This window comes from Mya arenaria, chromosome 6, assembly GCF_026914265.1.
Source record: "Mya arenaria isolate MELC-2E11 chromosome 6, ASM2691426v1".
Lineage (NCBI taxonomy): Eukaryota > Metazoa > Mollusca > Bivalvia > Myida > Myidae > Mya > Mya arenaria.
The window spans coordinates 69,754,139-69,771,659 of record NC_069127.1 but is presented as its reverse complement, the minus strand read 5'-3'; the positions used below and the strand labels follow the sequence as shown (position 1 = coordinate 69,771,659).

The following is a 17,521-nucleotide window of genomic DNA, read 5'->3' as shown; positions in this document are numbered from 1 at the left end:
ATGCTGACAGTCTCGTGCCGAAACTGCATGGGGAGGCTACTGTCAGAAGTTGCGTGATGTAGGGTGTAATGTTACTATAAGCAGTTAGATTTCACATGAAGGTTGTGAGAAGAAACCTGTGCTTTTAAATAAAATGGTTGAATGAAAAGCATCTTAAAAATAATCATGTTACACAGATACGCAAAACTGTGATGCTAACGAGCAAAATATTTGTTAACCAGACTTTTTTTCTAAAATTATATTACTTTTTCAGTGTACTCATATTTCATAGTATTTTACCCAATTCCGAATATTTATTTACCACTGCTGCATTTTTATCGTATATACATGTACTTTGTTTTAACGGATATATGAATAAATGACTATACAGTTTTATTCAGTCTTTACGATAAATGTGTTTATATATCTAAGTTTATGTTCAGCGTACGTATGTGTGCATTGTCTTAAAAATCGTTCGTTTAAGAATTCCAATTTTGCTGTCCTTCCTACCATACGAAAAACCAAACTTTGTTTATGATTCAAACGTGTCAGACGTGTGCCGTTTTGATTGCCTCCTTCCTATAGAAAAATCAAAGCACTGATAGTACTGAACGGCTTGAGCAATGACTCCTATGCGATATTCAAAATATCATATGAATGATAGCAATGCACTCGCTCGCTCGCTCGCTCTCACGACTGCCCGTCCATACATCCAACCTGCCGACTCACTCTCCGTCCGCTCACTCACTCACCACTCAAAACCTACTCACAACCCATTGCACCCACCATACTGAGTCGGTGTACTCCACGCGCAGCAGAATAAAACAGGCACCATAGCAAAAGGTAGTATTTAGATTAAACTAAACTATTATACTAGTGTTATTCTATTATGCCTATCAACTTCAATTTTAAGAGAATGTGAGCACAATCGTAGTATAGAAAATACTCTTTCAATTCAGATCATAGCTCAAACAATGAGAGTTTTAAAAACTATTTAAAAAATGTACATATTTAAACCAATTATCCGTAACAGCACTGTTAAAGAAATATAATGTCATAAGGACCGGCCAGTCAGCCCCCGAAGGTGTATATGGACCGAGGCGTTGGCCCGAAGTGGTGTGTTATATTTCTTATATTATACCGAACACTTTGTTTACCACTTAATAATTTTAAAGTGCCTTTGACGTGTTTCATTGATGAAATCTAATAATGTTTACTTGTGAAAATAATGTCGTTGTGAAAATTACAAGCAGCACTCACCAGTTTTATGACATCAGCGGTCCATATTTTATGACGTCAGCGGTCCATATAATTTTTTGGCGAGGTCAGGACCGGCCAAAAACATGATATGGACCGCTGACGTAATAAAAACTGGATTTTTATTAAAATACATTGATATACGGACCAATGAACTTTATATACACAAATAGGGACACATTTATGTAAGGTATAATATATGGATATATGAATCATTAGAATGTTCATAAGCATTTGACTTCCATACGCAGGGGTGTATGAAATTACACACAAATACATAGCAATACAGGGAAAAATGACCCAGCTTACAAAGAAAATTAGCGCCAATATACGTTTGTAAAATCTGAGGTATATATTAACGGATAATGATATAGGATATCTACATGTTCTTTCATCTTACATACAATGCTACTGGGTATATTTCGTCTATTTAGCTAATTTCATTTAGAATTATTATAATCATTTAGAATTATTATGAAACATATAGTTCTAATGAGGTTAAAACCAGGACTTCAAAGAGTATTCCAGTTTATAGGAGTTTTACCTTTCATATCCGTGTTTATACCTCCTGTGTTTTCTGTTAATATATGCAAACTATTACATACTCTTACATGAACATATTTTGTGAGTCAAACATTATTCCAGATATGTTTAAGAGACTGATTTTCATTGAAATCTGATACTTTTGAGTATGATGTTCAACTCCACATGCAATTTTTGTGCTCTATTTCAAAAGTCTTGAGTCTGAAACTCAAGCCTATTAACCAATTCAGAACGCAATTGGTTGTGCTGGTCAACCAAGTTTCACTAATAAAGGGTAGACAAGTGGGGCCTTCCAGACCTATTGACCTACTTTTCGGTCCAACATGACCCATAACTTGACCTAGATTCAGCCTAGACCTGGTGTTTGACTTATTCCATAGAGTTGACTAGTTTCATAGAGCGGATACAAACTACAGCTTCCTATAAATTAACAAGGTTTTACAAAAATAATATGAAGTGGCACATCCAAAATCCATTAATAGTCTGACAGAGGACAGAATGCGGTCTCCAGTCTGTGTCTAGTGTTAACATGGGTTTTCACATTTAACAAGCAAATATGTTAAATTGATATCCCCCGCCAGATAAGGCAAAAACGATGGAGAAGGGAAATTTAAGTGTTGGTGTTTTTTTCAGCCGACTGCAGAGTGATGGACTCTTATGAACATTGGATATGAGATACAAGTTTGTTTGCAATGGTTTAAAATAAAAGAATAGTGTATACAGTGAAGCATTTAAATTTTACCTAGCTACCCACTGTCTGACCCGACTGTACCAAGTTTAAAAGAAATACAACATTTCATCAAGGCAAATAATCTGTTTCATAAAGAAAGGAAGAGATATATTGCAAAAATAAAGCCTCCAATGATTTCCTACGTTTCACTGTTTTTGACCCAATTGACTTACTTTCAAACTTATCAAACTTCATTGACCCAATGTATTCTGTTTAAGTTCCATGAAGATAGGAGCAGAAATATTGCATGTTTGTTCCCAAGGTTTCTCTAAAATTTTACTTCAAGACCTATTTTCTGACCCAATGTTACCCCCCCCCCCCCCCCTCCTCAATTTTTTTTAAGGTATACTAAGATCACACCAAGGGGGACAATCTGAACAGAGTTTAAACAAAATCTGATCAATCAATACCACATCTGGTTCCGGACATGATTTCAAAGTTTGATAATAATTTGACCTCACCCCGTTTCAAACCAGGCAATGATTTCATGGAACACATTCATTAAGTTTCATAAATAATATATTGTCTCTAGTATGTTCCTATTATTTCCCAAGATTTGACCACGTGACCTTGTTTTTCATTTCATATAAACTACTTTTAAAAGGCAGTGCTATTTCATCATAACACGGACCTATAAACCATTTTAGGTTTATAGGTCCATGATCATAAGTAACATGAACATAATCTGACCAATCATTACTATGATATGGTTCAATAAAAATATCCAAGATTTACCCTAGTAACCAAATTTTTGATCGCATTTGGTGGATATAAGACCAAATATAAGGCCTTTACTTTGTTCAAGATTTTCTTAAGATTTGACTAACCTACTTTTGACCCCAATTGTTACTCGCTTTTACAAACAGTCGAGATTTGATCAAAGGATATATTCTGACCAATTTTGAACAAAGTCTGACAAGTCCTTTCCAAAATATGGTTCTGGAGAGAAAAAGTGACGGACAGACAATGCCAAAACATTTTTCCTCTTCAAAGACTTTTAATTCGGCGGTGGATAAGAAGGGGTCTACGTTTTGACTTGAAGTGACCCATAATAATTTTCTGGTCTTATATTGACCTAATGGCCTACTCTTCCACCCAATGTGAACCATAATAGAACATGACCCGATAAGTATAGGTTTAAACATGACAAAGTTCTATGTAGATTTCAAGTAGAAAAAGTGGCCACTTACTTTAAAGCAGTGTTAACGTTTTTTGGTCAAGTGACCGTTATGTATCACCAGACATTACTGTTTAACTAACTTGACCAACCACAAATCGTATAAAACTTGAGTAAGTTGTACAAATGTTAATTTGGATAGTTTGCACATTTAAATTGGAGAGGTTTATGGTAATTATTGGATCACTAAAGACCAATCAATATACATTTTGGCAACCTTGGACCAAATCAAAGAATTTACCATTTTATACAACAGGATATTTCATATAGATTTCATAGGAACAAACATTCTGGCCTAGTTTCATAAAGGCAACTGCTCCGAGTGTTAACAAGCAAGAGGCTTTACAAAAAACTTTATATGTACTTTATATGTACTTTATATGTGTACTTAAATTCTTAGAAGTTACATGTTGAATGTATCTGTATGAGAATCAAATACTGTGTTACACAAACAGTTAATGGCAACATACCGTTATAAATGAATATTTCACATCCGTTACAATGCATGGTATTAGAACAAATTTGCACATTTAAAATACATTATACTGCAAAATTTACTTTAAACATACATCATCCTAACAATAAATGTAAACAGTATCACAGAATTTGCCGCAAGAGTATCACATCATTATGATGTCCTTGTGAATAAGAACAAATAACAATATTCCCGACAGGATAAACATCACAGGTAATCATAATGGTCCAGAAAAATCAGGCAAACAATGTTATTAACAACAACTGGAAATCTGTTAAGTTTCAACAAAGCAAGTTACAAATGCTACACTTAAGAATTGATGGAAATTACATGGAACAATCAATTTTTTTTAAACAGGTTTGATAGAAATAAATGTAATTCCAGAGCAAACTGGTTTAAGCGATGAATATGGCACAATTTATTGTTCAACATGTGACAGATACATGTACATATAAAACGTACATTCTGGATGCCTGGCATGTGCAAACCGCATGTTGGAAAGGTTTAATGTGCAGAGGAAGAATATGAAAAGCAAATAAATATGTAAAATGCTTTTAAGGACTTAAAAAACTTCCAGGAGCTTCATCTATAATGTGCTTTTGGGGGAATTTCTTTTACATATAAATAAACAGTGGGCAAATCCTTTTCAAATAAATCCCCAATTATATGGGGTCACAGGCATCAAAATTTAACATATCGCCAAAGGCTCAATAAAATTACAAGCTAATTTTTACATCAGATTCCTTAATAAGATATAAAGATATAGATTAATCTGACTAACTCTTTGACACTATAAACACCAAATGCACATACAAAATTTCATCAACTTTCAACATTGAACTATAAGCCACAGTCATGTACAAGCAAAGAAAGGAGAAAAAAATGTGAGATATCAGGCCTCATTAGCAAATCCAAACACATCATCACTCTCAAACCATGACAGGTCCTGTTCTTTCTTGTTCTCCCTAAAGCTCGCCATGCGGTTCTTAGGGCTGTTCTTGAAAAACTTGCCTGCTGTTTTAGCTGGGGCCTTCCTTGTGGCATTAGGTTTCTCCCTCATGCCCTGAAGTCACAAAAATGTGCAAACTACTTTTTACAAACTATAAACAATATGGTGTTCACAAGGTGAAAATATTGTTAACTTTCAATGAGACTATCAATTTTTGTCTATTTAGTTATAACTTTATTTTAAGGAATATTATTTTCAAGATCAACCTCTACCATTCTAATTGATACAATGATGTCTGACAAAAGCAACTGTTGCAAATGAATGTAAAGAAAAACATACACTTTTGTTATGCTTCTAGAAGTAAGCAGTATATTTAAGATATATCAAAGAGAAAATAAAATAATTAAAACAATTTTTAGAAATCAAAACCATGTTTTCATGCAACTATTAGAATTAAATGAGCTATCATGTACCTTTTTCTGCGATTGGTCTTCAAACATGCTGTTCTCATCATTCTTGTGGCTTTTCTTCTGCTGTAATAGAGAAATCATGGTTTATATAGAGAATATTACATGAGTGTAAATTCAATACGGATTTTTTTAAACAAGTTTTATCACATTGATCAAATACGCCTCAGCAAGCTTTCATCAATTTAAGTAAATAAGTTTAATCATTGCGTATCGAACAACCATTATTTGATAATCAAATTGTATCATTAAAACTATTTATTTTATTCACAGCACTAAATCATAAAACATCGCAGTTTAACAATTACACTTTCAATGCTCTTCGTTTATGACGTCACTTCACTAGTTATATACATGTATATCAAAATTATGCAAGGATGTCATTTCATGATAGTGATACCATTTATGATATAAAATACTCTACAAGCTAAAGGACTGCTGTTCCTTTCTTTTTGTAAGTCACGCATCCTAGTCATCTCACGTACATGTATTGTATTGAGATGTTTATTTTTTAACTAAACACAGCACAATATTGCCTTCACAACATTTGCACATTTACTTTTTTCTAATATGATTCAACATAAAGACCACAAGAAGACTCTTGCCCAAGAACAGATATGGGGCCTCATGGTATAAGTGTTAACCTCTTACCTAAGAAGTCATTGGTTTGAGCCCAATCAGAGGAACATTCTTTAGACTTCTCAAAAAGTACAAAGTAATGAGCCCATACTGCTAACATCTTGATTTCAAGTTTCAAACTCAGCCTCAGAAATGCAAATTCTTAACTGTTATAAATTTTCTTTGATGTAGTTGTACTCAATATTAAATGGATAAATAATTGTTCAACATTGTATTTGTAACATATATGGCCAGTTTTACCATTATTGCTAGTTTAACAAGACAGATTAAAAGTAAATAGCATTGAAATCACATGTTGGCGAAATATTACACCAGAAACATGCAACTCGGCTGCAGAGTGGTGGACATAGGATACGAAATATGAGTTTGTTTTCAACTGTTTGGAATAAAAAAAAAATATATGTAGGGAAGCATTTAGATTTGATCTTGAGACGCAAGTGAATACAAACCCAGGATTCTGCCTACGAAACAGACTTGAAAGTGATTCAGGTTTCAGTTAAGCTAAAGACAGAAAGTTTAAACTTCCATTTATTTACTCACTCTCTTGCTATCAATGTCCACTGCAGGTGATCTAGGTGTCCGGTTCAGGGGTACTAGTATGGCTGGAGACTTCTTGCCAGCCGACAGGTCTGGGGTATGAGACTTTGGGGACTGCATAAGCTTCATCTTGCTTTGCTTGCTCTCCTTCAAGTAATTATTGATTAACTTGTTAACAGTTCTTAAGGTACATAAATATCAAATTGGGATAAACTACAAATAGAGTTATATTACTTGAAAAAATTTACTTGCTGTAATCACTCTATGAAATAAATAAAATATCTTACACTTAACATTTAAAAATATCCTCTATCTACTCACATCTATGTCCATAACCTCAAAAGAGCAAGAATCTCCGGAATTGGATTCCTCATCCCCCTCCTTTGCAGCAAACACCACACGCCTCTTCTTTAAAGCAGACGCTGAGACCACTTGCTAAACAAGGATAAATATAGTAACAAAACATATGTACTCATGATATTTAACCCTGTAATGCTAAAACAACCTCATATTTATCTGATAACAATGTACATATGGTGTGTACCATTTCGCACAGCTTCAATAAACTAGAATACTGAGAATCTGATGTGTTGCAGGTGACAGAGTATAACTAGAAACCAGCCAAATAAATAAAAAATAATAATAGAAAACTTACACACAAAAAATGCTTTTGTAACACACTTGGAATTGCTATTTGTATGCTCATTATGACATAGTATTGACAATACATGTATTGAGTTCAAGGTGAATAACGTAATTCCCTTTTTAGATTTAGTCAATATTAAGGTTTTGCATGAAGACTATGCAATCAATACTAAGACTATGACAACCAACATCTTCACTGTTTTTAACAAACTGTACAAAGAGACAAACCTTTAAGATGCTCCTCTGGGGTGTCTTGGCAGAGCTCGGAGTCTGGTAGACCTGGGGTGTCCGGGGAATGTTTGGTGTTTTGGGGACAGAAGGGGTCTTTGGCACAGTTAGGGTTTTTAAAGGAGCCTTCTTCACAGGTTCTGCAACAATCTCTTCCTCTGAATCCTTGAAGGAAGACATGATAGCATGATTTATTTAAGGACATAAATATGGTCTAAAAACATAGTTTGGGTGTAACAAAATAACTTTAACATTTTTACTTTTATATTTCTGTAGAAACTGTTTTTTATTTAATTGATAGTTCCATAAATTTCCATAAAAAACATGTAAATAACACATATACATGGAATTGCTGAGCAAGCAAGATATACATTGAACTACATTTTAGATCAGCTTGGAAAAATAACAAATTCCAGCTCCAAGACATTACCCTTAATTGTTTTTAATAATTATACAATGTAGCAATCTAAATGCAAGAACATATTCATAGATATACCATTTCAAAGTCTGGCACTGCCTTCTCCTTGCTTCTACTCCTGGGCTTGTTAATGAGCAACCGGCCACCCTGCTTGGGTGTGGAGGTGCTTTGATGGCTGGGGGTGTAAGTCTTGTTTGGGAATGGGCTAGTCTGGACCACTGTGGTACTTGTGCTCTTAATGAACATCTTCTCTAGCTCTTTCTGTAGGCCCTTCAACTCTCCATCCTAGGTTCAAAAATTCTATGCTATTGTACTCAATGGGTTATGATAATTACTGAAAGTTTAGCTTTTTGTTGGCTTTCATTTACAGCAATACCTTACAGGGTTTTTACCCACCATTTTATGGAAGGGAGCCAGAGCCTTTTTGATTGTGAAAAATGCATTAGTTTTGGCTGAATTTTGAAATCCTTGTTTAACCAAGAAATTAACAATAATGCTATTTAAAGACTGAGAAAGCAAAAGACTTTGATCAGATTTGTTCCTTATGTCAGAGGCAAACAATGATTCTTTTCCACAAAAACCTTTAAGGTCATCTTTCTTAAAAATATCAGTTCTCAATTCTTTTTCGGTTAATATACATACATAAATACCTTCTCTGAGTTTAATTTTTCCAGTTCCATCAGTTTGGTTTCCTTCTCTGTGTAAGTTCTCTGTAAACTCTCCTATAACATACATAAAAATTGCAGTTTACTTATTAAGCAGTAAACTAATATCACACCAACTACCTTTTAACTCTGGTCAAAGCTATAACAAAGTGTTTTTGGATTTCTTTTTGAAAAAACTAATATTGGTGCGTTCTCAAGTGCAAAGCATTCTTTATTGTTCTAAGAGGTGCAATTGTCATTAAAGAACAACTTAGCATACCATTTCATGACCTGAAGCTGACACAGTTTTTCGCAGCTGTTCATTTTCAGCTTCAAGCTTGGCTATCCTGTCACCATTCTGAAAGATGTCTTATATAAAAAATATATCTCATACAGTATACATGCATTTAAAGTATGACAAAGTTGTGCTACCATTCAGAGATGTTTTGATGTTATTGTGTTTTTTTTAAACAATATTTCAACATATTCTTGATTTATTCAGTGGATCAGCTTTTATATTTTTTAAGCATTTGTCACAAAAATCAACAAAATAACAATGGAAAAAATTGTTTATAATTATACTGTATTATTATACTTTATTCATCACTCATCTGATAAACATGCATTTCAACCTCTTTGTCTATTTCAACCTCTTTGTCTTGTTCCTTCTTCAGAGTATCCAGCTGTGTCTTCAAGGTGGTCAACTGCTTCTGTTTATCAGCGAGTATCTTGTCACTGTCCGCCTTGTATCCCTCCATGATGTAAATCATCTCTGATCTCTGAGCCTCACAGTCCTTCACAGCTCTCTCCTTGTCGGCAACACTCTGGTCTGCTAGGGCCTGTAGTTCTTCAGCCTATGAAAGAAAATTGAGGAAAAAGAATATTGAGGGATAAAATTTGCGCCATTTTTGTGAAATTGATGCAAAGTGTACAAGGCCAAACATTAGAAGTCCAGCTTTAAATGTTAACACTTCTTTAAATAGATAGAGCAAGATCACTGTATGCCTGAAATTATTGTCGTTTTTCTCAAAGATCAAGATGCATAATCTCACTGTCTTAGTTTAATGAGAGGCTTGCCCTCTTGTTACATTATGTGACATAAACTAAGATGTAAAATCTTTCAAGTTTCTTTGTCCTTGCCTTTTGTCTTGTTTGTTCCATCTCTTGTGTAGCAGTATCCAGTTGTTCCTGTATATCCTGTAGGTTAGACTTTAGCTCTGATAGTTGGCTGTCCTTGTTCTCAAGGTTCTTGGTGCTTGATGTGTTTTTACCCTTCAAACTCTTAATCTGAATAATATATCAATGATTCATTTCAAATCAACATGCTTTCAGAAACATTTAACAGATTATTCTAGTACCTCAAATGAACTAAGAAATTAGCGAAAGGAAGAATTTTATAAGTGTTCTAAGCCACCTCATCAATTATTTACCTCACCTTAGAAAACTTATATTGTGAAAACCCACAACGTAAAAAAAAATCTACAATAATATCAGACCTCATTCTCAAGTTCCCTGATCTGTTTGTTCTTAGCCGTAACATCTGACTTAAGAGTCTTGTTCTTTGTCTCCAGATCACTCATTGCCTTCTCCTTGTGTGTCAGTTGACCCTGCACAGCTTCATCCTTCCACATAGAATGGGTGTATTTATATCAGTATTGAAGATGCACAAAAAATAAAAATAAAATTTATTTACTTCAACACTTAATCAAAATCTATAATTTCAAACAAATTCATTAGCGAAAAAATGTTAGTTCATACAAAACTGTTACACATTACTTGTTCTGAATTTTAATAAAAGCAACCCTTTTCAATCATAAATGTATCAATTATCATTCATAATTGAAAATGACATAAATTGTGCAACATGGACATAAAACCTTCAATTTGTACTTTTGGATCGGAGATAAACAAACATAGGGGTCATCTACCTGAAGAACCTGCATACTAAGTATAAAGTTCCTGCCTCCAAGTATGAATTTTTTGGGACCAAGGGTTCCTTAGTTATTGAGCGGAAAGAGGTGTGACGTACAACCAAGTGATCAAAATATTGTTTTTTTCCTAATGGTCACTCTGACCTTGACCTACTGACTTTAAAATCAATATGGGTCATCTACTAATCAAAAAGCAAACAAAGTTGCTGGGCCCAAGGTGTCATCAATTGTAAATGAGCAGAAACTGCATTTTTACATCACTTTCACTGCAACCTAAGCGGAAGTCGTTTTTTCACCTCAAGGTCACTCTAACAATGACCTTTGGCCTACTAATCCAAAAATCAATAGGGGTCACCAACTAGTAATGACCAATTAGCATATCATGTATGAAGTTCCTGGGTGCAAGCGTTCTTAAGTTATTGAGCAGAAACATTATTTTCACCTCAACGTCACTGCAAACTTGACCTTTGACCTACTTATCCCAAAATCAATAGTGGTTATCAAATAGTCATGACCAACTGGCATACCAAGTATTAAGTTTCTTGGTGCAAGCGTTCTTATATATTTTACGGGAAACTGTTTTTTCACCTCAATAGGGGTCGTGTTCTGGTGATGACCAACTTACATACAAAGTATTAAGTTCTTGGACCTAAAGGATCTTCAGTTGTTGAGCTGAAACCGTTTTTTCACCTCAAGGTCATTGCAACCTTGACCTTTCACCTTCTGAACTAAAAATCAATAGGGGTCATTATCTGGTCATGACCAACCTGTATACGAAGTATGAAATTCCTGGGATGGACGGGCAGACAGACTGATGCACAGGGCAAAAACATTGGGAAGACATAATTCTTCTACAGTTATTTGGAAAAAAAATGAGAGAAAAATACATATTGTCAACATGTACACACGTTCTGTTGTCTCTCTTCCATAAGGTTTTCATTATTCTCCTTGAGCAATGTCAACTCTGATTCCAGCCCTTCCAGCTGATCTCTGAAAAATGTGATCTATATAAATATATGCATTGTGTAATAGTATGGTTTGTCATTTGTCTGAAATGCATGTCTGAAATTTATGTAACTCATAAATCAATATACCTGTTTGAAGTAAGTAGATGGAATTTCCACTGCTGCATCACATTATTATAATCCTTAGTAATTGTATGAAATGTCTAGCAAATGCTTTCTCCATAACTCTACCAGATTAACTCGTAGTTTTGAGTGCCAGCATTGAGTCAACGCTGTGCACTTGTCAAACTTGTCCACCATTTGCATTTTGTAGGTTACAGCTTAGTAAATTATTCAAATCAGTAAATTGAGTCATTTCTAACATTTAAATGTGATGTTATATTGTATTTATGTATGATTTATTGTATTGTTTTAAATTCATATTAATATGTTGTGTGTTATTTAAGGTATCACCCCAGATCTCTAATGCTGGGGAGCACTATTTCACTATTGTTCTTGCGGAATGCTGGTGTAATGCTGGGCTCACTTATCTTATAAGCATCACTGTTTTACTTCAAAGAAGTCAATGCTGCATTGTATTGTTAAAGAGTATATGTTAATTTCTCTACTTCAAGACCTTATATTCACCTTTTAAGTGAATATTATATTATTTATGTTTCATACAAAATATGAGCCGCATTACTCTGCCAGCGTTGCTGGTGAAAATACCCAATTCTGATTGGTTGCCAGCAACGCCGGCGATGAATTTTTGCGATGGAGTCAGTTGTCAGTAGTCACTCGTCTGTAGTCAGTCATCAGAGTAACCTACACTTAACTAAACCAGCCATGAAAAAGAGCTTTGCTGGTAATTTCTACATTATATAAAATTCTAACTACATTTAATACCTTAATTAACTACATAATTATATACCTACAAAAATACTACTAGCATACTTAAACAATTAAAATACAAAACTGACTACTGGTTCCATTGCTGACTCATGTAATAAGTAATTGACTAGAGAACGTGAATAAATTAATAGAAATCCTGACAAATCTTGAGTTTCAATCTTGAATGATTAGAAATTTGAACCGCCCGGCTTACAATATGTATGTAATGCCATCAGTGAAAATGAGTATTGTGGAGGAAAGTGAGGTTTCACTTTTTGCAAGGTTTTGTGTCTCAAAAGCAGGCAATCACATTTTACATGTTCCCTTAATTTAATTTTGCACAGTTTTCATTTTTTTTTGTTAATCATACCTCTTGGTTAAAATTTGTTTTCTCTTGTTAACATGAATAACAGGACTCATTATTGTTCTGCATATATATGTTTTTGCATTTTGGTTACAAATTTTAGCAAAGATCATCTGCATCAGGTTCAGCATTTATAATCTATTTTAAAATAATATAAGTATGTCTAGTACAAAATCACAAATACTATTGAAATTCATTGAGATAAATTGTAAAATCTATAATAACAAATTTGAAATGTGAGTACAGTTTTCCAAATTTTATTACACTGACCTTAGCTCCGATTCTGACTGGCAACTGCTTTCTAGATCTGAAGACAGTTTACAGTTCTTCTTGTTAAGGTTCTGAAAAAAATGATACATAACAAAACTGTCTAAGTGTTCTTAATATTTCATCACAGACATAAGAATGATATGGATTTAATGGTTTTCAAAATTTTGCTCTGAAAGTGTCAAATTTAGATTAGATATATAAAGGATATATATTATAAGAGTACACTCACTTCCACTTCTTTCTCCAGTTTGTGGACCTGTTTTTCCTTGTGAGTGACATCTTTTCTACATTCTAACAGTTCCTGCTTAACACCATGGAGATCTGCGTTTGACTTCTCCTGGGTTTGCCTGCAAAACAGTAGAAATTTTCATAGCAAAGGTTTAACAAACAAAACATGAAACAGACATAAAAACACGATTGCCTCTCTGTAAGAGCAGCACTTAATATGAGTTTTATGCTATCACATTTTATCTTCAAATAACAAGAAAACAACCGCTCGTTTTCAATTAACGAAAAACAATCCTCCTACTGTGCAGTTTGTAAGGCCATTTCCAGTGCCTCAATGCGCTGTGACATGTCAGTGATCTGGCAGGCTTTCTCTGTTAGCTCCTTCTGTAGGTCCATTAATCCTGACTGTAAGCGAAACATTTCTGTATAATTTAACATTCTTAAAATGGATAAATAGTTCCCCTAATCTTAATTTATGACAAAATTAAGACTGACAGTTTTAGTCTAGAAAATGTAATTAACAAGTGAAAATAGTGCTGCTTGAATTTGAATGCTTGCATTCCAATGTATTTCACAGTCATGAAAATAAGACTCTTAGATGAACAAGCATTAGTATTTGACATAAAAAAAACAAGCATTACTATATAAAATCCAGCATTTAAACAGGCTTAAAAGCATTTTACTTTTAAAGTGAATACTTTGAGGACTGTGTTAATTTTGACCACTGATAACATGAGTTCAACCATACCTGTTTGTTGCACACATCTGACTCATACAGTTTAATTCTTTCATTCATCTCCATCTTCTCTGCTTCCAGGGTTGTCATGTGACCTTGGATCTTATTCAACTGATGCTGAAGAAAACACATTTACATGCAGGTGATGATATATTCAGTTTTAGATCAAAGGTTCACTTATTTATACTATTCAAAACTGTCAACTTTATCTCAAACAAACTAAAACTATTTGGTTTTCTTCATGTATGATAATTAATGAACAAATAATTATCTTAAAAATATCATAAATTTCTTATCAATAAACTCAAAGATTGAAAGATAGCATGGAATTCTATTATCAGTAAGCCAAGATCTCTATCTGGCAATCACAACAATCAATATTTTCTTCTTTTCAATTTTCTAATGCACATGAAAATACTATCATTTTTCATTTTAATATAACTTCAGTAGTATGTAATATGGGTTTGCCAGGGCAGTTTAGTACATTTGGGGGATCTATTTTTAAGCAAGTCTCAAAATGTATCTAACTGCGCTGTGAATCCCATATTGAAAACTACTTACTTTCAAGACTTGTTCTCCTTCCTCATGGCTGGTTGTTGCTCACCCTGTATCTGACCTGCCAAACACAATTGTCTTCATGCTGGGGTAACTAGGCCTGATCATTTAATTTTTATTGATAGAAATTCAACCTACCAAGAGTTGTTCCCCTTCCTGCTGGCTGGTGGACAGCTGACCCTGTAGCTGGGATATTGTGACTGTCATCTGGCCCATGGCAGCACAGTTCTCCTCATGCTGAGCAAGTAGCTGTGCCTTTAACAACGAAAACATGCATAAGCGTCCACCAGGTTAATTTAAAAGCATATGTAACTGTGATGACGGAATCTTACTCAAAGGTTAATCTTGATCCAATGTGTTTACAATGTAATGTAGGGTCTTAAAACAAGTCCTAAAACATGTTTTTCTGATGTAGTGTTTTCTCAAAATGAATTCATTATCTTCCAGTTCTTTACAAGATATTAAAAATATATATTTGCATTTTCATAATAACGATATATACTGAATACATGAAAAGCCTAACATGATTTGCAAGACATACATTTTGGACTTCCAGTTCCTTTATCCGATGTTCCAACTCCACCTTCTCCATGATAAGCATATCTGGAAAATACAATAATGTTATACAAGCAGTGAAAGTAATTTCTGTTTTTAATTATTATTTAAAACATTCAATCCAAATGTTACTGATAAATTCAAATTTATACAATCGCAATATTATGTTATATCTTATTCTGTATAATAGTACCTACTGAAAGTATGCAAAAACTATTATTACAAGGTTACGTAGCCACAATTTGCAATTATTTCCAGTCAAACCTTTTGAGCTCTTGACTTCTTGTATGGTAGAATTAGCCTTTTCAAGGTCAAACTCTAGAAACTTGATCCTACAAAAGAAAAGTCATTTTAAGGATGAGTAATTCATTCAATCATCATTTCAGAATGTTTTTTGCAGCAGATGCGTTTAGTTGTTAAAACTAACTCATAATTAAAACTCATAATGAAATTCAGTTCATTTAATTATTAATGGGTAAGATTTGAATATCTGCAATTATTCCTTACTTGTTGCCCTTCTGGTTGAGGTGGTCCCCTTGTTCCTCCAGTTTCCTCTGCAGTCCCTGTACCTCCTCTGTGTGTTGTTTCTCTCCAGCCTCCTTCTCACCCTGAAGCGTTGAGTGTTGGCTACGTAAGTCGTCCATTTCTGAGTTTCGAGACTTTAAACTGTCCTCTAACTTGGTCTTGCCATCCTGTTACCATGAAAATACAGAGTATTTAAAATGAGCAAAAGCCTGCAGAGGTAAAATATCTCTCATAAATTCATATTTTGGTATCTGGGTCATTGAAATGATCACAAGAACATTGATTTTTGTCTTTAATGAATAAAAGAAATAACAATATTGGATGGTCCAAGTTTTCTTGACAAACATTATTTTTATAACACACGTGACTTCTTGCAGCCATTAAGTGTCTTTTCTAGGACGAACGATTATGGGATATTTTTAATATGTGTGCATGATAAAGCAGAAGATGAATCAATAAACTCATATGTTAAATTTCAAGGCAGCATTTTTGATAATATGAACACCCAAGTTAGACTAGACGCCAAATAGCGACAAGCTGAGCCTTTGACACAGACATAATGCTCCTCCATACAATTGAAATACAGAAAAAAAATGAATTGAAAAATACCAAGAAAGATCATTTCAATCTTTGACCTCTAAACCTTACCTTTGAGGTGCAGACCTGGGTTGTGTACACGACACACGACATCTTAGTGGTGAATCTTCATGCCAAGTTTATTGAAAATTCTAATGCATGGTCAAGATACAGACTGGACACGGACCAGTCCTCTCATTATTATTAAAATATTATTTTCTTTCAAAGAATATGATCGATTAGGGTGCATGCAAACAATCCTGACTAAAAAAATCCTGTCATGTTGAAGAAAAAATAAGACATTTTTTCTAAAAAAAAGCGATGCTGATCAAGCATCGTCTGTAGAGTCAGCCTTCAAAACAAAGGAGCACAGGGGAGAATATTTCAAAAATCATCCTGATAAATGGTCTGTTACTATTAAAACATGTGCAATGATTTAAAATGGATTTAATGTAGGCTACTTTTTAAGGGGAAATTTTGCCCTGTTTCTGAATTCCTAGAATATATTTACCTTAACTAAAGCGAGTTCTTTATTCAAAGCTTCTGTCTTGCTACATTCTTCTTGTAACTCTGTCTCGAGCTGTTTTAAGTTGGACTTCAAGGAGTCTGAAATGGCAGTTAGTCTGCATATTTGAAGGAATAAATGTTGCAACCATTTTAAGGATGAAACATCCTTTGACCGTTTAGCTTTATCAGTGAAAGCAATTTAGTATAAAGAAAGAGACTAAACTGTTTGCTTTTTGAAATCCAGAAAGTCAAATTTTAATTCAAAATCTTGTTTCTTTAATGTTTATTCCAAGAAACCAAACAATTAAACATTCATCAGATGTTACCTATGGACTTTTCCTGGCTGTGTATTTTTTCATTGTTCTTATGGATCTGTGCTCTGATGTCTCTTATTTCAATATTTTTGTTATCCAGCTTTTCATGCAGATGCTTCAACTGAAATAAGTGTCATTATTACATCACTACTTCAAGCCATCAATTATGTTAACTACAAATAGAGAAAAAAATATTCTAATTAGAAACAGGGTCACTTAAAGTTACCATTCCCCTCGCCTGCAGCCCCCATAAAAAGAATTAATAATATCAATTATTTTATTAACTAAATCACTTGCAAATCAACAGTTGAACTTTGAACTACAGCTTTCACAGAATGTGATTAATACCCCCTCACACCAATAATTTTAAAATCTAACCTTGTATGACAAAGATATGGACCTGACACAGACTATAAAACTATCATCAGTAATAGGCT

At 33.9% G+C, this 17,521-nt stretch overlaps 1 protein-coding gene across 1 annotated transcript in view; it reads right to left on the bottom strand.

The window, feature by feature from the left end:
• Positions 1–4,096: 4,096 nt before the first annotated feature.
• Positions 4,097–17,521, bottom strand: part of LOC128238831 (synaptonemal complex protein 1-like) — a 29,779-nt gene continuing 16,354 nt past the window's right edge. The window contains exons 10-31 of the mRNA XM_052955098.1: positions 17,097–17,205; positions 16,775–16,869; positions 15,670–15,854; positions 15,427–15,494; positions 15,149–15,210; positions 14,746–14,862; positions 14,065–14,169; positions 13,618–13,721; positions 13,318–13,435; positions 13,089–13,159; positions 11,528–11,609; positions 10,185–10,310; positions 9,829–9,975; positions 9,321–9,542; positions 8,969–9,046; positions 8,695–8,766; positions 8,123–8,329; positions 7,627–7,791; positions 7,075–7,188; positions 6,757–6,900; positions 5,584–5,643; positions 4,097–5,224 (exon numbers count right to left, since the gene is read on the bottom strand). Coding sequence (XP_052811058.1) covers positions 5,054–5,224; positions 5,584–5,643; positions 6,757–6,900; positions 7,075–7,188; positions 7,627–7,791; positions 8,123–8,329; positions 8,695–8,766; positions 8,969–9,046; positions 9,321–9,542; positions 9,829–9,975; positions 10,185–10,310; positions 11,528–11,609; positions 13,089–13,159; positions 13,318–13,435; positions 13,618–13,721; positions 14,065–14,169; positions 14,746–14,862; positions 15,149–15,210; positions 15,427–15,494; positions 15,670–15,854; positions 16,775–16,869; positions 17,097–17,205 — 2,622 coding nt within the window. The 3' untranslated portion in view covers positions 4,097–5,053. The remainder of the gene's footprint in view (positions 5,225–5,583; positions 5,644–6,756; positions 6,901–7,074; positions 7,189–7,626; positions 7,792–8,122; positions 8,330–8,694; positions 8,767–8,968; positions 9,047–9,320; positions 9,543–9,828; positions 9,976–10,184; positions 10,311–11,527; positions 11,610–13,088; positions 13,160–13,317; positions 13,436–13,617; positions 13,722–14,064; positions 14,170–14,745; positions 14,863–15,148; positions 15,211–15,426; positions 15,495–15,669; positions 15,855–16,774; positions 16,870–17,096; positions 17,206–17,521) is intronic.